Raw genomic sequence first — 25,841 nt, 5'->3', positions numbered from 1 at the left:
TTTTTTCTTTTTTTAACCATTTTCCCTAAATACTTGAGATGGTTGTGTGTGGTAATCTCAGTAGATCAGCAGTTTCAACCATGCCAGTTGCAAAGTCATTAAAAATCACTCTCCTTTCCCATTGTGACGTTTGGGTTGAACTTCAGCAGGTCATCTTGACCATGGCCTGTCCTTCGAGCTTGTTTTTTGGTATTCTTATAAATACTTATCTGTTTGTGAATATTTTTTTTGTGTGTCTTCTGGGACGCGATCTCTCAGTTTAATCATGATATAGTTTGCTAGACAGTGTCATGGTTTTTGGAAGAGTCTATATGAACTTTACAAACAACAGCGCCTGTCAAGTGACATCACAACAACAGACACCCACCACACTTTGTTGTCATTTCCACTTGATGTGTGCCTCTTGATCTTTTTGTAACCCAGTGCAACTGGTTTGGAGACAAAATTGTAAAAGAAGTTATGCCTTTACTATCAAGTCAGTGATATATTATTGCAGGACTGTGCAGATTACAGAGAGGGAGAAACTTTGAAAACAACTTCATTATCATATGATAATAATAATACTGATAATGACAATAACAACTAGTAGTAGTAGTATCATTTGGCTCAGTAGTAATGCAAAGGTTTTCTTCTGAGATTTCAGGAGACTGCACAGTGTCTATCATGCTTCGGGTGTCAATATGAATGGTTATGGGGCCGTGGTGATGTCACAGGCATCCACAATAACCAGAGCAGTGACCATAAATGAGGCATTAGATATTTATTTATTTATTTTTCATGCAGTATGTTATTGGAATAGCTTCAGCTATATTTCACATCTATTCAAGTATACTAAAGTAGTAACAGATGGTTATTTTTTTCATATCTTCAAAATAGAGATCTTTCTATTGTACTCATCACAATAATTTTATTATTTAGATGTTTACTAACCTAGAGCTCAACTTGTGTAATGTTTACTATGGCTTGGCCCACAGATGCATACTGTAGTGATATAAGGCTTGTGTAGGCATGTCTGTAAGCTGAAACATGTGCGTGTGTTTCAGTGGATTTCACTTCACACAGACTGTGTTAGCCATATGTAGCCTGCAGTTAGGTTTATCATTAGTGTTAAAAATATGAGTCAGTGTGCCTACAGTGAACTTATCCAAGGTGTTTTGTTTATAAAGCAGATCATTTTAGCTGTGCTCCCTAAAGAGCTATCTCTGTTCTTCAGGCCCAGAGAGACAGAAAAGAGCAGCATCCTTGCTGTTGACATAAACATGCTTACTCAACCCAGCAGGAAGGTACGGTGAGGATTAGCCAGGGATCACTGCCTTTGGACAGCTGTTTGGAATACAAGGTGAATTCTAGATCAGAGTCTAGCTCTGGCCATTGAGTTTGGCAGTAACTTGCATTTTTTTCTGGGGCTCCAGAGATAGCTCTCTGATTTTTTTATTTTTTTTTCTTCATAAATTGTTTGTAGATAACTCGATGTTGGCATTTTGTAGGATCATTTTAGCTAGTTTGATGTTGCAGTGTGTAAAGTGTTAAGACAGAATAATAGTGTTTCAAGTTTCTGAAATTTGAAACTATGTGAGAGGATGTCTTATGCTATAATTTAAATGATTGCTTCCTATTGTGACTTTAATCATCATTGCAAACTATGTAATGTTTTATTAGGTTTCTTTAGTAATTTATAGCATAAAAGAGATGTAGATTTTATATTTTTCCTGAAAGTGAAAAAAGACAGACTTGTTGAATTTAAAACAAAAACGTACTATACTACCAAAATGTACATTCACATCCAGTTATTATGTCTACCTCATTTAAAGTGGTGTGGGCCTCTTTTGCCTTCGGAATTGCCTTAAGTCTTTACGGTATAGCTTTAACAAGGTGCTGGAAAATGTCTGTGAAGGTTCTCAGTCATCCAGGTCATCGTAATCTAAGGAGCTTGGTAAGAAAAGCGTCTGGACTTCTTTAAGTTGCTTGAAGATGTTTCACCTCTCAGCCGAGAAGCTTCTTCAGTTCTAGGGTCAAAAGGTGGAGAGTCCCAGATTTAAACCCAGTGGGAGTATCCCCCCCACTGGGTTTAAATGGGTTTAAAATCTGGGACTCTCCACCTTTTCCAGACGCTTTTCTTTCCAAGCTCCTTAGATCAAGGTGCTTAGATATTTTTGTCCTTATTGGCATGATGCTATCATACCTTCCTGCAGGTTTGTTAGCTACAAGTCTCAAGACCCTTTCTTTCAAATCAGATAGCTTTGTTCAAGTATTTTATTATCCAATTTAGATAAGCTCATATGATTGGTAGCTCAGTTTCCTACTCTTAGCTGACAGGATTGACATCAGCTGTGGTCTTCTGCTGCTGTAGTTTATCTGCTTCAGTCGGACAGAGATGTGTTCAGAGATGCTCTTCTGCATACCTTGGTTGTATCATGTAGTTATTTGAATTACCTTCCTATCAGTTCAAAGCAGTTTTACTATTTTTCCCTAAACTCTGGCATAAACAAGGCCTTTTCATCTACGGCCTGTCACTGGACACTTTCACTTTTTCTGATGATTCTCTGTAAACCCTTGAGGTGGTTATGTGGGATAATCCCACATAACCACCTCAGTAGATCAGCAGTTTCCAAAATCCTTAGACCAGTCCATCTGCTACAATCAACCATGCCATGTTCAAAGTTATTAAAACACCTTTCTTGCTTTAATGAATTGAGTCATTTCCACGCGATTAGACATCTGTGTTAATGAGCAGGTGTATCTAAGAATTTGGCTAGTTGGCTTGTATTTCTCTCTTGAGTTGAGGAAGTTGGAGTTTTCCAACCTCAATTGGCCAGCTGATTTACTTGTCATGTAAATATTTATAAATTTTGTTTAAGCTTTAGATATTAGTAGTCATTAAACGTTTCACTTATGAGGAGAAATGTATAGCAATAATGCCCTTAGTCTCTTATTACAAAAATCTATAGCCTCTTACTGATTATTCTGTCCCTTTAACTATATTAACACACTTGTTTCCTATTCTGAGGACAACTGCAATACACTCAACCACTATAACAATAAAGGACTATTCTCTTCTATTCTAGCAATAGAAAAGAATAGAACAATAGAATAGAACAACAAGGTAGTTGTTTGCCACACTGGACATGGGTTTGAAGAGTTGAATGCAAGTTATTATGTTGTTGTTGTTTTTTTTTGTTTGTTTTTTTTTAATTATTAAAAGTCTGATTAATAGCAAAGATAAGTGGATCTTTCTTTTAAGCATAACATCTCATGTCTGCTGGTGCCTTTGTGCACCAGTGCACCAACTTCCTGGGGAAACCACCTCAGCAAATGTGTAATTTACCATAACTGCACAAATTAAGCAAGTCAGGTCATGACTCTTTAGTCTCACACAAAGTCTGGCTCAGTGTCAAGTACAGTAGTTAAGACTGCTTTGGTTTACAGTGGGTCTGCTTTGCCCACACTTTCTTTCAGACATGTAGGTTTTTTTTTTTGTTGTTTTTTTTATATTCATCTCTCTGCATTTAAATGTGATGGATTCAGGTCTGAATGAATATCATGGTCAATTCAATGCAAAAGTCATGACCGCAATCTTAATAGGTTGATTCTATATTTGCATTATCCTATTCACCAGAAAACAGTGTCAACTGTCTGCAGCTGATAAGCTGGCATGCACACGATTACATGTGTGGCTGTAGCTCAGGAGGTAGAGCAGGTCACCTACTGATTGGAAGGTTGGTGGTTCGATCCCTGGCTCCTCCAGTCTGCATGGAGTCAAGTATCCTTGGATACTAACCGCAAGTTGCTCTCCGATGCATCCATCGGAGTATGAATGTGTCTGAATGTAGTTAGAAAGCACTACGTATAGAGAAAGTTGTATAGACAATGGGTGTGATTGGGTGAATGTGGCATGTTGTATACAGCACTTTGAGTACTCCGGGAGAATAGAAAAGCGCTATGTAAGAATCAGTCCATTTACCATTTCCATGTGAACGTCTCCTTGTAAGTAATTTGGTTTACTAAAACCTTTCTTTTATGGAAGCTGCCCTTAACAGCAATAACATGTCGGGGGGGAAAAACAGTTGATTGGAACATGCTCACATTTATTCAGCACATTGTAGGATATGTTTGACCTCATGCATGTTTCCCCATGTTCCTATTGTCTAAAATCATACTTATAGCAAATAATTGTGTGTAATACGAAGTGCTCTCATCACTGACCTTGGGCTCTAAATGATTCTCCCACTTTAATGAATAAATTAAGCCATCAGTGTTGCTTGTCCTATGTCTTAACCCTTTAAGACCTACCATAGAACCAAGTCCGCCAGAGCTTACTTTATATTTTTACATGCTGTAGTGCCATTTTTGGGAGCATTTCAACTTGCTATACATCAATACAACCATTGTATTTTAATAATAAACTTTAATAATATGTCTGCATTAGGTGCATAGTAATTACATAAATTGCAAAAAAGTGCAATACACTACAAAAAAATTGAAAATCGTTTTTGTTTTTTTAACATATATTTCTAGTTAGAGAAATTTAAGAGGCTTATCCCTCAAAACTGTAAATACAAAAAAGTTGCACAAACTAGTTTCCCACCACAGGAAATTTATTTTAAGTGTCTTCATAGTTTTATTTTTGAAATACACCAATTTCTATACACTGCAGGAAAAACGAAAATAAATATTATAGTGCAAATTTGCAAAAAAGCAGCATATGCATCAAAATAAACTATTTCCAGCAGTGCAATATGAGTCCTAAGCATCCCAGAAACGACACAGAAAGTCATAAACTCAAACATAACTTTTAAAAACACAAGTATAGGCTCATAAGGCCCCGATCGTAAAAAACTACATTTCCGCAAAATGATATCACTTCCGGTTTCGGGCAGGTAATGGCGGACATGCGACAGTTCACGCTGATGGACGTAGGAAGTGTTATGAACAGCTGATCGGATCGGCGAAGCGCGTTTCTGGAATATTATGTTTTTGTTGCTGCAAGTGCTTTTTATGCAGTTTTTGCAAAGCTATATGTGGAAGGAAACTGTGACTTAGGACAAGCTGATGGCATAAGATGTAAGTACAACTCCTCCGGTTTCATATGCAAAAAAAATTATTGCGCTAGCTTACGTGGTTGCAGTGCTACCGGGATTTAAAAATAGTTACGCAAAACAGAGCGTGCCTGCTCTGACCGGCTCTAAAGGGTTAAAAGGGCTATAGGTAAACCCAGACACATGGGTTCCTGTTCCATGCATCTCGGGGGAAGAAGAGCCTACTGTGAGATGAAGAATAGGATGACTGAGTGCCAGCATGAAACTGGAGTGGTTAATGGACTGGTAGTGGCAGGGGCCTCTTGGCTCAGCGTGAACAGCAGTATTTTACAGAGTAAGGCTGAGGAGGGAAAGCAAGTGAGCCATCAGTGAGTGGAGACTGGGGGAGGCAGAAGGAGGGAGAGAGAGAGAGAGACACACACACAAACTGAGAAGGAATGAAGGGAGGAGTGACAAAAACCAAAAGGAAGAAGCCAGAAAGGTGAATATATAGATAAGGAGATTAAGTAGGGCAGAAAATGTGCACTGGGTGTGCAGTCAGCGATAATAAGTTACAGGTGGTGTGAAGCTTAAATGAGTCAGTTGATTCTACAAACACAGTTGCAAGGTAAATGGGTGCTGAAAAACTAGGAGCAGAAAATCTCTGCAGCTCCTCTTTATGTGGTCTGATCAACTCAACACAACTCGGCTCACCCAGACAGACACCTCACGATACAATATAGAAATACTTCAATCACATTATGATATTTTTGTGATTTTTAAACACTAAACAATTTTTTGTGACATGCTTAGTTTTGGAATAATATGGTGCAATTTATCGCCTGTTTCAACTGCAAATTAAGTCCTCAAAGTTGTCGATATCTGTTTTATCCAATAAGATAATAAATTTTTTTTAAGTGCAGAATGAGATTGTCAAGCATACTAACACTATCACTAAAACTTGATATAAATGTTGCCATGAGACAGTCAGTTTCCTATTAGTGTGATAATCAGTATGCTTTTGAATGTATTTACTTGGTCATCAGATGCAATAGGTTTCTGATAATACAGCAGTTAATTGTATTTGAATGATTGAAAATAACATATCTGTTGCTGATAAATTCACATCTGGAAGCCAGTTAATTCAAGTCCCCTCACTCTTGTGACTTGTGATAGGAATAGGTAATCTGTATACATTCATAAATTAGACAGCAATTATTTGCAAACCTTGGACAATCTCAGAGTGATCGCAGACAGTCAGACTGCAACTGCTTGCAGAAAGTTTACCTCCTATCAGCAGCGATGAGCCATCTTGTTTGTAGTATTCCCAAGTACTTTCATTTATTTGCTAAAATACAGATATTTGGTGTCCCTGTATTGATACAATATCACCAGACAAAATAGTGCGATACTATGTTCTAGCCATTTTTTCACCTCACCCCTAGTATTTATTGGAACAATTAACCCAGTGAAAAGTATAATAAGTTAGATTAAAAAAAAAAAAAAAAAAAAAAGGACAAAAACAAAGAAGAAGAATACAGAAAGGATAGTTTCTTCTAGAGCAAGCGTGTATATACCAAATACAAACGAAATTGTTAGCACTTTCTCTGATGATTTGGACAAATGCAGAATCTTTGTTTTTAGGCCTACAACTGAGGAACAGCAATGACACTGTACCTTCTGTCAAAATGCATAGTTTTTTATGCTTAAGAAGCTCAAGTTGACCACAGACAGGTGAGAAACTGAAAGTCTGCCTGCTGTTTACACTGTTTTGTTGACATCAGCCTGGCTATAGGAAGCTTGTTAACTGGTTTAAGCCACACAAAACAGTGAATGAGGTAGAATCTATACAACTCTGGATCAACTACAAGAGAGTGAAATTCCTGTTAACTAACAGATATCCACTCGACGCTGATAAAGAATAAATCTTGTACAACCAAAACTTGACAGATTATTTGCACAATACTAAGAATAAATATTGAATTGTATGTCTGGGTTTGTGGTTATTGGATAACTGCTAATACATAAGCAGCTATGATAATTGTTTAATATTATTAGTTTTAAAGTGTTGTTCAGAGTTGTGAACGTCAACTACTGCTAGTGAAGAGAGAGGTTGTGTGCTTGCCTGGCTGCAACAGTGCTGTGTGCAGTTGTGTGTGCATTCGAGGCAGGGAATGCCTAGTCTGGACATGCCAGACTAGGGTTGTCAGAAAAAAACATTCTAAGGTACTAATCAATACTAAAAATTACTCTATCAATACAAGCAGTGCTGTCTTCCCTGCCTCGAATGCACACACAACTGCACACACAACTGCACACAGCACTGTTGCAGCCAGGCAAGTACACAACCTCTCTCTTCACTAGCAGTAGTTGATGTTCACAACTCTGAACAACACTTTAAAACTAATAATATTAAACAATTATCATAGCTGCTTATCTATTAGCAGTTATCCAATAACCACAAACCTAGCCACAGGTGGTCTTAAGATGGTGTACTCCTGGTGTTCCAAGTCTGGATAATTGGGAAGGCTGCATCCGACATGAAGTCTTTGCCAAATAAAACGTGCTGGTCCATCCTCTGGAGCAAAACCCGTGGAAATAAGGGAGCAGCCGAATGTACCTTTTATCTAACATCCACATTAGCCACATCACTAGACTGATTCTAAAGGGGTGAGCATATATACTGTAGTCCCTTTTTGCTCTGTTGCTGTTGCACTGCACAGATCAGAAAGCAGCTGCTTTCTCTGAAGCCTGTTCCGACTGGATGTGAGAGCTGAGTTGTGTAATAAAAATTCTTTGAAACGCACACACTGGAATGCAAAGCAGGTACACCACTGAAATACAAATACTTAGAACGTAATCTCATCTGGGTTGTTGGGTGTGTGTGTATTTTTTATTTTTTTTTATTATTTTTTTTATAAGTCTCAGTCTTCCACTATCTTTGTTAGACTTTTTTGATTAAAGGTTACTTTTGCAAAAGAGACTTTTCCTGTTAACATGTCTTTTGCCTTAGAAAATATAGGACATAATTAGAGCATGTTAACATAAAACTGCAAAGTAGAAGTGTTACGGATGCATGACCGAATGAGTTTGGTTCAGCATGAAGTGTCTGTCGCGTATGCCCTGTGATAGTTGCTGTCAGAATGAATGTATGTTTATCTCAGTTTTCTGTTTGCATTTTTCAAACAAAATAATATAAAAATTACATGAGCTGGAAAAAAAATTAAACCAACTGCCAAGATATATGTTATATTACACAAATGTCTTATTATCAAAGTGTTTGTGTTGCTCCTCTGAAGACACATGAACATTAGATTACTTTATCTTATTTTCAAAGTTTCTGTGGCTTTGTGTGGCTTTGTCTTATTTTTATGATTTAAGAGTTACAATCACTTCAGACAATGAATACATAATGACAGTAATCTTAAGATGCAGCTTTAAAACAACATGTAGTGGGAGACTTGATCTATATTGGCCACTCATACTGCAACTAAAGATTATTTTGGTAATCGACTAAAAATAAAAATAAGGGGACAATGTAGCTACTCCTGTTTAATTGTTTACTTTTGCATTTTCACGCAGTGTTTGCTTAGTAAGCATCATCAGTAAGAAGTTTTTGACATGTAAGCTAACATTTCTTTTTAAATTTTATTTTATTTGTTTATTGGCCACAAAACTGCAAGGAGAGAATGGTGGTTGTCATCAAGTATTCTTTTGTATTCCATATAGATGTACTAGTTGTTAATCATAAGAGAGAGTGGGGGGAAATGAAGAACGGTCAACTGTCAGTCACAAGAAACAGAAACTGTCATCACAACTCCATCTTGATCTTGTCAGATGGAGTAGGTTTCATTTTTGGGTGTCAGTAGTGTGCATTGTCTGTACAGGAACACGCCTTCCGGTCTGCAGTAGCTTAGAGGTGTGTCTGCTGGTTGCTTGTGTTTTGTAGTATGATCGAAAGAGCCAGTAGGACAAACTGAGCATTCTGTTTCTGTGTCATTCTTTGTCATGCTCATTTTTCCTCACTTATATCACTTCACCAAATGCCGATGTGCACATGCTGTTTACATCTGTTGAATATTTCCAACACTTTAATCCACTGCAACTTGAAGGCTGTTTAGTTGAAACTTATTAAACAGGCTCCACTGTTGCAAGCTACTTAAATAGCCTCATCACAGTTGGTGTTCACGCTTATTTTGTCAGTTGTTACTTCTTACTTCTCCTATTTTTTTTTATTTTTTATTTTTTATTTTTTATTTGATTATTTTTGCATGCATGCTCAGTCATATACACGCCACGGAAATGTCAGTGTTTCCACCCTGCTGTATTATTTCTCAAATTCTAAGGGCTGTGGCAGGAAGTTGTGCAAAATAGCGAACAGGATGCTTCCTTATTCGTCCCCATTATAACTTAACCTTATCTCTCTCTTTCCTCCCTTTCCATCAATTGTGCCAGGAGCTACCAGTGGGTTAGCACATATGTTAATGGTCTCTCTCAAAGGCTCTACTGATTTAAAAAAAAAAAAAAATGCAGGAAAGGGATTTATCTATGGAACCAAATTGACATGTTTTACAGGTTTGAGATGGACGAGTAACTGTATGTCCTGAGAAAATTGGGATGCTTTTCTACTGTTGAGTTTCAAGGTCCAGACATTTTTAATATTCTGGTCTCTACAAAATATAATCCAGTTGAATTTGTTATGGTGTTTTGACTGAAGACTACCCCAAAATGTGCCACATACATAGGAAGTGGCAGTCCCTAACCTTTAACAAAATCTTAAATAGATTTTCAGCTAATAACTACTTTAAAAAGGTGTTATAGTAATACAATAAATTTTCTATTCATTTTTTAATGATGAAGTTCCTGACACATTTTGTTTTGCACTTTGTATATGTGGCGTGTCTAATTAGCTGTTTCCTCTAGTGTTAGTGAAAGACAGAAGTGTGAAAATAGCATACTGTAGAGTTCTTAGATGCTACCACTTCTCATAATGCCTTTTTAAAGCTTGACACATGTTGCTCTTGGCTTTCTGATGGTGTGAATTAGAGCCTTTTCCTTACTTTCTCTCTTTTAATAAGCTTTTAAAAACTTGTTACTATATTAATGTTTAATTGATTTTAAATCTTAAAATATTTCTGGCTGTAGTTGTATTATTATCAGTCAGTCAAAAGCTTATTGTTCTAGTTGTATGATAGGGTTAGGATTGGGACTGGGAAAGATCTAGCTTCTTAAGCTGCCACTATACTTCTTCTGAATTGCCTGTTGGATTGTTGAATAGCTTGCCAGAATTTTTAGAAGGTGTCACTAGATGGTCTTTTCTGGCATTTGTGACACATTGTGAACTACTACTACTGCTTCTCACTAGACAAATTTATTGGCAGTATGTCTCTTAGGATTTTTATTTTTTTTCCCCTTTGTACTATAGTAGGATGCTTTTTGAGTTTGTTGAGCTGAGGATATTGGGGTTGAAAACTCAGATCTCACTAGGACAGTTGTTGTTCTAGTGATCCTGATGAAAATAAAGACGATCCTCTTGAAATATAAGAAGAAATGTGTTTGCCTGATCACAGTACTGTTGTCTGTTAGGCTATGTTCGCACTGCAGGTCTTAACCTCCTAAGACCCGAACTTGTCCACGGCATGCATTTTTAATTTCCCTTTGATATTTGGCCACACTGGGGCCCGATGAATGTAAAAACAAAGAATTACCAGATTTTTTTTATTTTTATTTTTTGGGTTTTTAAGAAAAATAAGAGCCACATATGAGGATACTCGTTTAAAATTTTGATGGAACAGCAGCAGTGTAATATCTTGTAAATAACCCGAAATGTGATGTCCACATATGTGGACGCCAGGTCCTAGGAGGTTAATGCTCAATTCCGATATTTTTATCAAATACGCTCCCCCCCCCCCCCCCCCCCGCCCGGTTGTTCACACTACAAATAAAATGTGACAGCAAACGCACTCTAGTGTGAATGGTTCACGGCCCTCAAAGCGGCCCGCATGCGCAAAAGAAGACGTCACACATAATGCGCTCTGTTTACGGAAGTAAAAATGGTGGCTACAGAGCTAGTAGGTGTTGTTGCAGCAGTCTATCAATTTCTGCACAGTAGTAACTGACCGAATTTTGACAAATTAATTAGTGTAAGAAGGACACTGAGGGGAAAAATAAAAAAGAGCCCGTGCTTTAACAATGGCCACAATGATTTCTCGTTTGTCATCTCCGGCGCTGATAATTGGCATCTGTCTTGTGTCATTGACGTAAAAGACGGATTTAATACGACTTGACCATTCAAACAGCAGTCGCTTTCTAAAACATCAGATATGTATCGGATTCAGTACTACATACCAAAGTGGCCTAGGTCGGATTTGAAAATATCGGATTTGTGCTGTTTAAACTGTCATACCATGATCAGATATGGGTCGCATAGGGTCAAAAAAGTCGGATTTGATGCGCTTTTACCTGCAGTGTGAATGTAGCCTTAGTCATACAATGGTAAACATGATCTATGGATAATGGCCTGCATTTGTATAGCGCTTTACTCAGTCGCTAAGGACCCCAAAGCGCTTTATACTACATTCAGTCATTCACCCATTCACACACACTGGCAATGGCAAGCTACGTTGTAGCCACAGCTGCCCTGGGGCGCACTGACAGAGGCGAGGCTGCCGAACACTGGCACCACCGGGCCCTCATGTCATACACAGATATGAATCCTCCCAACTCGTGTCATACCTATCTTATGTACGGGGGGCTTAGTCAGGATTACCATGTCAGTCCTCCTTGACTCTCCCCAGTCTTCACCTAGAGATTATAGCTAATCTCAGACTGCTCTGTGCATCACCATGACTGTGATGGGCCTGCATGTTGTTCTGACAAATGTTTGTGGAGGAAAAAAATGTATGCTAGTTTGAAGACACTGACCAAATAGAGATGATCTGTAAAAGCAGTTTTTCTTCTTGACACTCTGCCTCAGCACCAAGTCAGTGTTTTGCACTCATTGCCTTATTGGGTCGGGGGGCACACCTGCCTCACCTGCCTCACCTTTTTATAAAACCCCAGTGCATACAAAGTTCCCGTCTCTTTGAAACATCAGCAGCATGGGCCAAGGAGTGAGCCAGATGGGCTGCTTACTAGGGCTGCAATGATTCATCGCCATAATCAATGACGCAAATATTATTGTTGACGCGTCATTTGTTACTGCAGTAGACTAATGGAAGCTATGGGGGGAGTATTGCTGTTTATCGTCTGCAAAGACCGCACCCGGTATGGAGTGCTGAAGAATGTTGAATCGTAAAACAGGATGACAGAAGAAAATGGAAAGGGAGATTTAAAAAAGAAAAAGAAAAAAAAAAAAAGTGAAAGCATTTTCACAAAGTTGAATGCAGACTGTGCAAAGTGGCATTTTCCTTCAATGGCGCTACTGCAGTGCACAAGCATTTAAAACACTGGCACCCTGGAGCAGTGATGTCAACTCTGAAAGGGTTAGTTTTTGAGAGTAAAGTTATTGCGTTGCATTGTTTGAGTTATTGTTTGTACAGTAATGTTTATGTTAATTTACCTAATGATGGTTACGAAGCAAATACTAGGGTTGTGCGATATGACCAAAATCTCATATCCTGATATAAAACATCTATCGTCCCGATAATGATATAAATCACAAAAATTTAACATTTTCTGTGAATCTCGGGCAGCTCGACTTGCGGGAAGTGTTTCCAGCTGGGCGTCGTGTACCTGGAGTCGAGTTTTTTTTTTTTTTTTTAACCGATGCATTAAACTATACATTTTTAGACCTAAGTTGTAACAGCCGCCGTTTTCTTTGTGAGCATTTATTACACGGCGTGCTGCGGGGAAAAGCCTGTTCTAACGTTTGAGTCTAAGGGTTATTTTTTTAGCACCTGGCAGTAGGGCTGCTCAATTAATCGAATTTTAATCACGATTACGATCTGGGCTTTCAACGATCATTAAAAATGACTGAGCCGATTATTAGCCCCTCCCTCATGCTTTACTCTCGCGCTGCTCCATGTGGCAAACCAAGCGCACTGCTCTGCATTTCGAACACGCGTCACAACAATTAAGAGGACCCGAGGGAAGCTCGGAAAGCTAAGCAGAAGTTATTTGGAGAGGAGTGGACTGCCGTTGGTTGAAAAGAGAGGTAAAAAAACCCAAAACTTAAGTGGTGTGGAAACATTATGGCTTCGCGGAGTCAGACGTGGATCAAGTAGACACAGTGTGTAAACTTTGCTATGGTGTTGTAGCTGCACCACAGAGCAACACTGCAAAGTTCACATTTTTCATTTATTTCTTATATTGCAAACATTTGCACTGTTATCAGTATTTGCACACTATTTTATATTATTCTTTAAAGTCATTATTCAATACATTGTTATTGTTAAACCTTTAAAGCCGGTCAGAGCAGCATGCTCGTTTTGTGTAACTATTTTTAAATCCCTGTAGAACCTGAACGCTAAGCTAGCACAATAAATTTTTTTCCATATGAAACCAGAGGAGTTGTACTTACATCTTATGCCATCAGCTTGTCCTCGGTCACGGTTTCCTTCCACATATAGCTTTGCAAAAATTGCATAAAAAGAGCTTGCAGGAACAAAAACATAATATTCCAGAAACACGCTTTGCCGATCCGATCCGATCAGCTGTTCTTAACACTTCCCATATTGAAAAAGACGTCAACGTGAACTATCGCAAGTGACGTCATTTTTGCGGAAAATGTCGTTTTTTTACTTGTAGGCCTTAGAACTCGAATTGCACTGCTGGAAATAGTTTATTTTGATGCACATGCACATTCTTTGCAAATTTGCATGATAGGATTGTTTTTTTTTTCCTGCAGTATATAAAAATTGCTGTATCTCCAAAAATAAAACTATGAAGACACTCAAAATAAATTTCCTGTTGTTGTAAACTATTTTTTGCAACTTTTTTGTATTTAAAGTTTTGAGGGATAAACCTCTTAAATTTCTCCAAGTAGAAATATATGTAAAAACAAAAACGATTTTCAATTTTTTTGTAGTTTATTGCACTTTTTTGCAATTAATGTAGTTACTATGGACTTAATGCATACACATTTTTAAAATATGGGCTATAACAGTTGTATTGATGTATAGCAACTTGAAATGCTCCCACAAATGGCACTACAGCATGTAAAAAAATAATATAAGCTCTGGCGGACGAAATAAATATCGTCAAATAATCGTGATCTCAATTTCAGTGAAAATAATCGTGATTATCATTTTTGCCATAATCGAGCAGCCCTACCTGGCGGCTCTTTTTTTACTTCTCATCCGTAAATACTCTGCATATTCTTTCACGTGATTCAGTTTATTTTGAAAAGTGTAAACAGGATCTTGAGCTTTATTTTGAGAGTTTTATGTGGAAAATAAACAAGCGGACATGCTATGGTTTTACCGTCGTTGTTGCTAACGACAACACATAAAAACAGGCGCTTGTCCGTCCGTAGTGTGGTTATATTAAATATAAGAGAAAGAGAGAACTTTAAGAAATTAATATAGCCACTACAGTGACTATCAAAACGACGAAAAAATATTGCCATAAACAGTTTATTTTGTGACACCACGAAACAAACGATAGCGTAAAATGAAACTATAGATGTTTTTATATCGTCATCCGATATAAATCGTTATATCGAACAGCCCTAGTGAAACACTATTTCAGTTTTTTTTTTTTTTTTTTTTTTTTTTTTTTTTTTAGCTAGTGAGTGAATGTGATAGTAAACCAGTAAACAGGAGTAGGTATGTCTGTGAAGGGTATCAGTCATCCAGGTCATCATAGTCTAAAGAGCTTGGAAATAAAAGCGTCTGGACTTCTTTAAGTTCAGTTCTTTAAGTTAACTTAAACTTAAAGAACTGAACTTAAAGAAGACCAGACGCTTTGCTTTCTAAGCTCTTTAGATTAAACAGAAGTAGCTACTCTGTCTCCTAGCTTTTGTTTTTTTTCTCTCACATTAATGTTAGCAGTTATTCAGAATAATAAACCTCTTCCACTTAATGTTAGGTAGTTAATCTGTGGGTTGGACCATCTGATATACAACCAAATTTAGTAATGGACTCTTCTAATTCAGTTTTGTTCTTTTTTTTTTTTTTTTCTTTTTTTTTTGTAGTATCAAGTAAAGACATATAGAGGAGTTTGTCTTGAAAAGGGGTCATGCAAGTCTCAAATGTCATGTCATGACAGTGAGCATCTTTAACATGGTTATCAGCAGTTGGAACATCTCAGTGATAAGCTCAGGCAAACTTTCATGGTCAACATCCTACAGATCTTGAAGATGAGGTCTTGGGATCAGTTTTTAGTGGCTAAGCAAGCAAGGGAGCTAATGTATTGGGGATTGCAGTGTGTGGTTGAGAACCCACTGATTATCACGGTGCTGAGGTTTACCAATAGAGAAACTAAACTAACAGGAGACAAGCTAAAAATGAAGAAAAAAAAAAAAATTTTGTCATACATGAAGAATGAAGTTTAATGAACCACAGTCTTGCAGAAATCAGAGAACGTGAACATTACATGTCTGATAACACAGCACCCTGGGAAGCCAGGGGAACTGGAGTCCGAAGAACTACAGATAAGGCGAACGAGAATTACCTCTTTTTAGCCTCTGTTCTCCTCATCAGAGAGCTTACAGCTACCTGCCAACTGGTGATAACAGACAAATAACAGTTTCACAAGTTAACTTTATTCATTTTGTCTCTGAGCTTAATTATACTTGGGAAGAAAACGTATCACCTGTTGAGAATTCTGAATGTTTATTGGCTGTGTTTACATGTCCTGTAGTGTTGTGGTTACCAGGTGCCTTACACCCATACTTTATTAATCCAATATACAACAATATGTGCTAGTGATGCTCCTGGTGACTAATTTGTTAGTGGACAACATGGGGGGGAAAAAATATTTTTTACACTAGCCGACAAGTCTAAAACTAAGACACGCTCCCATTAAATTTGAGAATGTGTAATGTCAAAAGCTCATTAAACAAAAGTATTTTAAAGCATTAGTCACATTTTCAACAATGAATCATGTTATTTAACTGTGTGGCAGCTTGCATCATCAACATTGCAATTGGCAACAAAGAAGAAAATCACTTAAAATAAACTGATATAACCAGTTTTTTTAATACCATATTTAAACTATAAAAGATGTTAAATTATTATTAAAATGTGACAAATTAACATCCGAAAAAGGAATAAGCTGTCACTGAAAAGTATGGTGCAGCATGCCGTGCATTATGAACGATGCATGCTGGTGGAAAATTCATGACAGCCACTTAAATAAAAGTTGAAATCTAAAATAAAACAAATGGTAAATCATCCATTCATTTTCTTCTGCTTATCTGAAGTCAAGTCACAGGGGCAGAAGCAGGGAAGGCCAGACCTCCCTCTCGCAAGCCACCGCCTCCGGCTTATCCGGGGAAACTTTGACACATTCCCTGGCTGGCTGAATGAAATAATCACACCAGCGGTCTGGGGCTTCCTCCCAGTAGGACATACCCAGTTGGAACAAGTTATACAGGAGGTGTCTGTCTCAGCTAGCTCCTTTCAATATGGAGAAACGGTATTCTACTTTGAGCCCAACCAGAGTGACTGAGCTCCTTACCCTATTGCCAGGTGAAAAGCCCATCCACTTTTTAGAGAAAGCTAATTTCTCCCGCTTGGATCTGTAATCTTATTCTTATTATTATCCATCCATCCATCCATTTGCTTCCGCTTATCCTTTTCAGGGTCGCGGGGGGTGCTGGAGCCTATTCCAGCTGTCATAGGGCGAAAGGCGGGGTACACCCTGGACAGGTCGCCAGTCTGTCGCAGGGCTAACACATAGGGACAGACAACCATTCACACTCACTCGCACATTCACACCTAGTGGCAATTTGGATTATCCAATTAACCTATCCCCACAAGCTGCATGTCTTTGGACGGTGGGAGGAAGCCGGAGTACCTGGAGAGAACCCACGCAAACACGGGGAGAACATGCAAACTCCACACAGAAAGACTGTGGAATTGGTGGAATTGAACTCAGGACCTTCTTGCTGTGAGGCAACAGTGCTAACCACCGTGCCACCATGCTATTATTATTAATTAATTAATTAATTTTAATTTTTTTGTCTTTAAGAGAACTAGCAATAATGGAGTTAACAAAAAAAATCAGGCTGAGAATAACAGATTTATGGCTTTTTCTCACCAATGATGCTCCATCTGGTGGCAGATAACTGCATAACATTAGGACAACTATTTACCACCCTTGGGTATCAATTAAAATAAAAATGAAAAAATAGATTAAACAACTAGTATGTGTGGTACAGAGTAGTGACAGTAGCAATGATTAGTCAGTCGTGCACAACCCTATTTTATACGCTCTCATTTTTCCTAAAAAGTCCTTTATAAAACATCTGTCATAGGGGATCTTGGTTTGTTTCTGCCAGATGGTGGAGTTTATAAGGAACATCAAAAGTTCTAAATCAAAGCAAGGATGTTAATACGACGAATAAATTTAGTTCTTGCATGGAGCATGATTAACCATCAGTGCAGACAATCCACCACTTAAAGAAAGTGTAAAAGGAAACTCTTAGTTCAAACTGTTGCAAAACCTAGCTGTCTTGGGAGTTCTGCTCAAGCTGAAATGAACAGCCCTAAGCACAAATATGCCATCTGTCTGGAGAAGTTGGCATAATGCTAACATTGTCAATGTGTCAACAGTGTCTCGTGAGCTAAAGGAACACATGGAAATGGAAGCATCTGTTCTGGAGAAGAGAAAAACTCACTGGCCTACTTGAAAAAGTGTTGTGTGTGTGTGTGTGTGTGTGTGTGTGTGTGTGTGTGTGTGTGTGTGTGTGTTTTTTTATTTGAATTGGTCTAATAACACAACGAAGCAGATAATATATTCATCTAGTGATGACATGCTAGATCTAAATGTCTAAATGGTCTCTGAAAAGTGCCTTCTGGCAATATAAGCTAATGAAAAACTGCAACATGATGTGAAATTTGAAATATTGTCTTCTCCTTTTGTTTTTTAGGAACAAACAACCACAACCTGAACCACAACTGCATTCTTACAGGGACATTGGAATGTACAGGCCTTTGCATACAGTGTAGTCAGTTATAGGTTTGTCAGTTTGTGCATTGTGCATTTGACATTTGAATATAATTTGGATATCTAACATGATAAATTAATATCAAATGGAGTTATAGCACAGAATTACACAGAACCTACAATTTCCAGAATATGCCCAGGCATATAAAAAGTATTGTATTTAAAATAGGATCTCAAAGATTAAATCAGTTGTTTGGAAATCACGTCCTATATCTCCAAGTAAGCTAATGTAGTATAGGTAGGTTTTATAGGTTTGACAGTTGTCTTCTTGTCATAAGATGAATATTATAGCTTGAGATTTGTAAACAATATGTGAATTAGGGTTTGTGTGTTAGCGGTGCTGTTGTGGGTTCCAATTGACATTCCTTTCTTGTTATGAGTTTAAATGCTCTGTGTGGCAGAGCATTACTTGAGACTTGGTCTGGATATAACTATTACTTGAAGCACTAACATCTTACCAGGGGCTTTTTTTTTTTTTTTTTTTTGTCTGTGTTAAAATGTGGTAAGAAGTGTGCAGTCTGCTGAGGTCTTTGAAGCGTTCAGTCATGAAACAAATCAGCTTCCAAAGGTACTGCTCATTTGGAGGCATCATAGCACCAGGCTAAGTGACTGAATTTCCAGTGAACCAGTGGAAATCTTAATTGGTACTTGTGCAGTTCATGGGTGTTACATATTGCATTTGTTCCATAACTTTAAAAATAGGCTTAAAGACTAATAGCAATCAAATAATATCTTGAATGTTTGAAATTTGCATATGAGTAGAATAATATAATTTTTGAAATATAAAATCTTAAACAATGGGAATATATGTGTTATATATTAGAAATGGGTTGACACTACAGTTTGGTCCTTTGAATAGTGAGGATAAAAAAAGTGCCTCATTCAAGCTTCTTTGCTATAAGTGAGGACAGTGGGTGGGGGGTGGGGAAGTGGGGGTTGCTGCTAATATTGCAGGGTGATCAAGATAAAGTTGGTATTTAGGGGCTGATTGTATTATGTTAGTGCTTTTGGTTTGTTTCTGTTTTGACCCATATGAATGTAGAGTGCCTACCTCCACCCTCCTCCCACTAAGGTCATTGAATTGTGTGCTATTAGTATCTGTGACTCAGAGTTTCTGTCTTTAAATAACTTTTTATGTGAAACGCATTTCTAAAATCTCTGTCCTTTCTAAATTATAGGTTTAATCTTTTTTGTAAATATGAGTTGTTTATTCTCCCCTCCTCCCATTATACCCTACATAGAGCTTTGTATGGCTGCTGATGTGTGTTTTGTCTTTGTATTTCCTCATGTGCACTTGTTTGGCTTAGTTAAATTCTTTTGCAAGAGCACTCAAAGGCCAATGCTACTGCCCAGAAGTAATACTAGGGTTAATTATTGGGAATATTGACTTAAGAACAATGGGATTATAATTTCAGTTGTAACTGTATGAGTTTTGATATGGCCAAAAATATTTATCACGATATATATTTGAAAATTTGCGATAACGATATAACTGACGATATAATTTCTGCGAGACAAAACACAACTCCACAACTTTACTAGCGCAAAAAAACCCCAATCCATTTATTTTACTTAAACAAGCAGCTGTTTTTTATGTGCATTAAAGCTATATGAACTTTTAACAGTGCAAATGCAAATTCCTTTGTGAAATTTTAACCAAAAGGCATTTCCAGTATAAATGGGCTGACATATCCTGAGCATAACCATGTATAATATCCACTGAAGTTAAAAAGAGGTGCTTTGCTACATTAAACTGCAGTGTGCCAAATAAAAAAAGTCAAATATGTATTTTTCCGACAATAAGGTGCAAGGGATTATAAGGCAACAAAGCAGTCAGATAAATCAAACTTTATTCAACTCATTCTTCTTTCTTCCTCCACTTGCGTACCATTGATTCGTTAATGCTGTATTCTATCACAGCTGCTCTATTCCCATGTTGTTGCAGTATTTTAATGACTAACCTCGTATTGTGGATGGATTATCTCAGTTCTCCTGACTGAAGTTTGGTCCGTTTACAGCATCCTGCCATGCGATTGCATTTGTCGCTAACCATCAGGAACCTTCACGTTAACTTTTATCGAGTGGAAAAGTGTTAGCGTTCATCCTTCAGCTTCACTGTTTGTTATGCTAACATAGCTGTGTCGCTAGCGATCACGTAGCACATCATTAAATACCAGCTAGCCCAACTTCAGTAACCCTACAAATGTCACTGCTGTGTAGCTTCCTGTCTTCATATATGTTGGAAGTGATAGCAGAGCTGTACGTTTGATTTTTTTTTTCTTCAGAAATCTCTGTCAGAACATGCTGTATTATGCTTAGGTAACTAGCGAGCTAACTTCCGCTAACTTCTAACTCCGTTAAATGTAATGAATTCTGTTTCCATGAATGCCTGGATATTAAACATCATAGTTAAACCTGGTAAAGCAGCAACGCTGATCGTTTTATTAAAGATGGAAGAATTTAGACAGTTTTTAACTCTCAGTGATGTTCGTTTGACTTCGGGACCTTAAAGTACGGAGTTTAGGATCCAGATTACTCCCAGATTTACGAGCACCTTAGTCCGACAAATACGGCAATAACGACAGCCCGCTTGCATGTTCTACAAAAAAATGTGCTTTGTTGTATATCTGACGGACAAACACCAAACCAGTTAAATTGCACCATTTTTACAAACTAATTCTGGTTCATCTGTTTCACTCAACAATCTGCTTTCCCCATTTTTATTCTCCGTTACCGCCGTGCTTTTTCGGCACTGCGCATGAGCGTTTTACCCATATTCTATCGCGATATTTCATTTTCTTATCGTTGCCTAGCATTGTACCGGTATTACCGTGAACGGTATAATATGGCCCAGCCCCAATCACCAGATATAGCCCAAATTATCAATTGATGTATGGAATGTTGCAGTTGTCTGCTGGAAAACTGTTGGTTGAGTGGGTTCCTCTTCAACCATCTGATGCTGTTTCACTGTATAAGGGCCTGAAGGTCAAGTCCATATGTTTAATTTTCTTACTGCAAGGCATTTTGTGACCATCAGGCCTTTGACGCTAATACAAATACAACAGAAATAACTTTGATAGGGGGAAAAAAATGGCAAAGATACAACCCTGTGTATTAAAATTTATTAGAGGTAAATGGTTAGAACCAAGGAATACTGCAACAACAACAACAAAAAACCTATTCATATTTAAAAGTTGGTTAAAATTTTTTAAATTTTGTCTGGTGTTTATGTCAGAGTAATTGCCGTTGAAGCAAGGACTGAGATAATTGTTGGTTTGGCAAATGCATGTCTCGTTAACAGCCCCATCTCACAGGCTATTTTCTGTGTTGCAGTGTTAACTGTATCTAATTAAGTAGATGGAATTGTCCTGGCTGTTTTTAAACATTTATTAAAACTATGTTGAATAATACTTACATTCTTGTTACTTGCTTGGTGGAAAGTGGGTTGGGGTGGTTGGGTTTTGTGTCTCCATTAACACAGTGGGGCAGGGATGAGGAGCAGTCATGCAGTAAACATGCCCCACTTGGACTGACATAGAATCATTATGTCTTCTGCGCATAGCCCATCAGTGCACTTAAATGCATCTTGAGTCTGTTGGTCAGTGAGGCAACTAGGAGCATTAAAAATGCTGACATCCAATTTGACAAGGTGCTGTAGACACTTAACTTCACAGGTTTAGTAAAAATATTATATTTGGGGGCTCCTATTTGCTTTTGCAATTTAGAATGGATAAAAAAAACCCAACTTAACCCCCCCCCCCCCCCCCCCCCACACACACACACACACACACACACACACACACACACACACGAGTCCGCTGTATCCATCTTAACATGCAGACTATTTCCTTTTTCTCTTTCTATAAAGCCATGAGACAAAAATGATTGCTGTGGTGTTAGTGAGTGCATTGTGCATTCAAAAGGCAGACGGCAATAAACCGGTGGTGACCATGTATGTTATATTTTGGTAGAATTATGTTTTTGTGATTTATTTGGTGTATTTATGTTATTTTGCAGTTCTTTCCCCACAGTTACTTAAGTATATTTATTTTTTGCCTTTTTGTTAGATTGAATATAGATACAGGAACATGATAAGTACCTGGCCTGTCCTGATTTCGTTTTTGCACAGGGCAAGATGTTTTATGCAAAGCTATTTAGTTGGACTACATAAACTCAAAGACAAGCCTGAGACACAATCAGAAAAATCAAAATGTGATCCACTAATAGGCAGGGCTTGACAGTGATCCGTAGCTGGTGACCGCTGATAAGTAAATCATGCTGACAAAACAAAAATTATGTAAATCCAGCTTAAGTTTCTGTTTAAGATCCTTAGGCTATTGATTTAAACATATTTAATTGCAAAAGCCTTCCCCCCCAGTGCTTCAACGCTTCCAGAATACTGCACCAACTAGTGGCTATAATTCTAGTTTGATAAGAAAATGTAACGTGCCTCACAGATTCTAATCAGTTTGCCTGAGTTCAGTTTGATCCATGCTGGCATCACGCCTACATGCGTAGATGTTGAATTAAAAATAACTTGCTGTTCAACTGATTTATTTAAATGAAACTAACTTACACAATTCACATATACACAGAGAATTCATACCCTGCATTTTTGCACACTTTGTGTGCTACTAGATGGATGCCATTCCTGAGTAAAAGTGGAATGATGTTTAATAGGTAAATTGTATGTAAAGTACAACATGAGCCTGACACAGTTTCATCTTAGAGTAGAACTTGTCAGATGGTCAGATTGAAGGTACTGCTGGTCTTTCAATTGCCACTTGGTTATCAAGACTATGGAAAATGTCTTGAACTCTGTAAACAACATGCTGAGCTTATGGCCTCAGTCACTGAGCCAATGAGCATGTGGTTTCACAGTCAGACTGACCCCTCCATGTCATATTCATTTTCAAAAACATTTTTTTTGCAATTGACATGGCTGCAGCAAAAATCTTGTAGCTTCAGGATGGGACTTTAGAAACCAGTATGTGACGGCATGGTTGTTGCATCCTTCTCATATACATGCCTATGTTCAGAATTGATAATTGATTAAGCCCAGTAAAGTTTTGATACAAATCTTCATAATGACCTGAATGGCATTCACCTTTGAGTGCAACTGATTCAAAGTACCTAGCTATGAGAAAATTGGTTTTGCTTCAGGACAAGTATCTGTTCTTGAACGGACCTGTCAAAGCTCACACTCAAAGAACTTCTTTTGAGAGACTTGAAAGAGGGCAAGTCCAAGACCCTAAAATAACTTGATAAATGGTAAATGGCCTGAATTTGTATAGCGCTTTACTCAGTCGCTAAGGACCCCAAAGCGCTTTACACTACATTCAGTCATTCACCCATTCACACACACATTCACACACTGGCAATGGCAAGCTACATTGTAGCCACAGCTGCCCTGGGGCGCACTGACAGAGGCGAGGCTGCCGAACACTGGCGCCACCGGGCCCGCTGACCACCACCAGTAGGCAAACATGGGGTTAGTATCTTGCCCAAGGATACTTGGCATGCAGCCAGGAGGTAGCCTGGGATCGAACCACCGACCTTCTGATTTGTGGCTGACCTGCTCTGCCACCTGAGCTATAGCCTGTATACAGTAATCTTAAGGTTGTGTAAATAATTGAATCGTTTGCTCTATAATACATCATGACTCAGATCCACTATTACTCGTAGTATGTCTTTGTCACTTAACACTTGCCTTGCTTATTAAAAGGCGTCCTATTGCTGTGACGTAGTGTGTGATGTTACTGTTACTCATTCATTAAACAGTTTAGTGTTTCCAACTTAGTGATGCTTTTGTTTATTTTGGTCCAGCCCACCTCTTCATGACTCTTCTGGCTCAAAAAAATGTAGTTTGTTGTGTCTGTCATTGCATATTTTCCTAACTGTACATGTGGTTTGTAAAGCGGACCTTACAGTTTGTCAAATTGAAGCTTGGTTTTTGTGTCTCCCTCCCACATGTATCTCTGTTGCTTTCTTCCTGACTACTGTTCAGTTTCCCATGCAATTACCCAGAATCCACTGTGCCTCCTGTCAGCTGTAAATTTCCGTTTTGTGGGCGGAATACTGTAGCACCACAACATTTGTTTGTATGTGTACGAGCTTTCTTTTATGGCATCTTCATGGTGTGTGCCTGTGTGCGTGAGCTGAGGGTCTGTTATTTAATGGCAGCTGTGAAAACGGAAGCATTTTTTTCTTAACTGTCTTCCCCATAATCAATGTGCCTTCTTATTTGTCCTGCTTTGCTCTTTGTTTGTGCGTCTTAAACGAATTCATAAAGGTTAAGCTTTTCTGTGTTGGTCATTGTGACTCCTTTAGCTCAGAACAAAACTGAATGATAAGTAGGATCAGTCGGGCATAAGTAAGCGTTTGTGTTGTAGGTTAGCAACATAACAATTGGAAGTCCATAATGCTTTTTGTAATTTGTAAAAGAACAAAAAAACCCAACATATTAAATCAGAAATTTGATATTAAGAGCTGAATATTGAAATTGTGTTACTTTGATGCTTTCCAGAATGTCATCAGTATTAATCTTCTTTATGCCTTTTTAGTGTTTGATATTTGATTTATTTTACTGATGTCAATTCAGTTTTACTCATACATAGCTCTTGTCAGGGCTATATAGTCCACTTATTTTGATTTCCTACAGAAACATTAATGGGTATAGCCTGACCTCTAGTGGCAGAGACATGATGATACTTTTCCCTTTCTTTCTAAAATACAAATGTGCTACTTTTTCCTATGTATGGCTTCATCGACTGCGCGCGCGCACACACACACACACACACACACACACACACACACACACACACACACACACACACACACGCTTCACCTTTGTTGATGATTGACTGCCTATCACCTGCATGTTTCTAAATGTCCTCCTTACCTTAGCTTAGACTGTCTTTAATTTAGATGCATTGGTCTTTGAGTAGATGCGAAAAGAGCTAATGATTAAGATTTTCTTTCTTTTTTTTTTCTTTTTTTTTTTCCTGGGTTTTTCTTAATTGCTTGTGAATTCTGTAGATGATTTCCTGGAGCTGCTTCTTCCCATCATTGATTTCTATCTAATGGGTTCTTTATTTTTTTTTTTCTTTCCCTCCCTCTTTTTCATTTCTTTTACCTGCCATCTGGTTGGTTTTTCTTCCCCCCTTTTTTTGCCATTTTTCTCCCCCTCATTCATTCTTCTACAGACACTCAAACGGCTGATTCCTGATGAGGTAGGTTTATTACAGCTTGTCACTGTCAAACGTGTGCTTGACTTGTGTGTCAGATAAAACTGTTATGCATTTAATGTCACCTCACTGTCTGTCACAAGCCTAACCCACCATAACACACTTGTTTGGTATCTGTGTCTTGTCCTGTGCTATACTGAAGTTAAATGTGCATTTTCTCAAGATGCGCATTGACAACATGAAATGCTTGGCACATAAACTAGTGATGCCTTCATGTGCCCGCAGCTAGGATGCCAGATTTTTCTTTGAGTCACTATGTAGGGTCACTGTATTATGTGCCAAGCTGACATGCATGATGAAGCTCATGTTCTTTGCTTTTTTTTTTTTTTTTTTTTTTTCATGTATTAAATAACACTCTGTGCTAATACTGAATGTTTACCACTCAAAGTCATTAAAGCCAGAAAGTGAGATATACCAGACTCCTGGAAAATTTGAGTATGCTCTGTTTACAGCATACTTTGTGCGG

General features: G+C 38.0%; 1 protein-coding gene across 2 annotated transcripts in view; it reads left to right on the top strand.

Moving 5' to 3' along the window:
* Positions 1–25,841, top strand: part of LOC146717705 (protein diaphanous homolog 1-like) — a 47,243-nt gene that overhangs the window by 2,812 nt on the left and 18,590 nt on the right. Inside the window, exon 3 of one of the 2 annotated variants that reach the window (XM_085429746.1) lies at positions 25,334–25,360. The exons of the other annotated variant lie outside the window; for it this stretch is intronic. Within the exon in view, the coding sequence (XP_085285872.1) occupies positions 25,334–25,360 (27 nt within the window). The remainder of the gene's footprint in view (positions 1–25,333; positions 25,361–25,841) is intronic. 2 annotated transcript variants of the gene reach the window in all.

The sequence above is a fragment of the Copadichromis virginalis genome, linkage group LG2 (assembly GCF_057382275.1).
Source record: "Copadichromis virginalis isolate Kocher_CV1m ecotype Utaka linkage group LG2, C_Virginalis_male_GT1.1, whole genome shotgun sequence".
NCBI lineage: Eukaryota > Metazoa > Chordata > Actinopteri > Cichliformes > Cichlidae > Copadichromis > Copadichromis virginalis.
The sequence above is the reverse complement of the archived record's forward strand: the minus strand, read 5'-3'. Positions and strand labels throughout refer to the sequence as shown.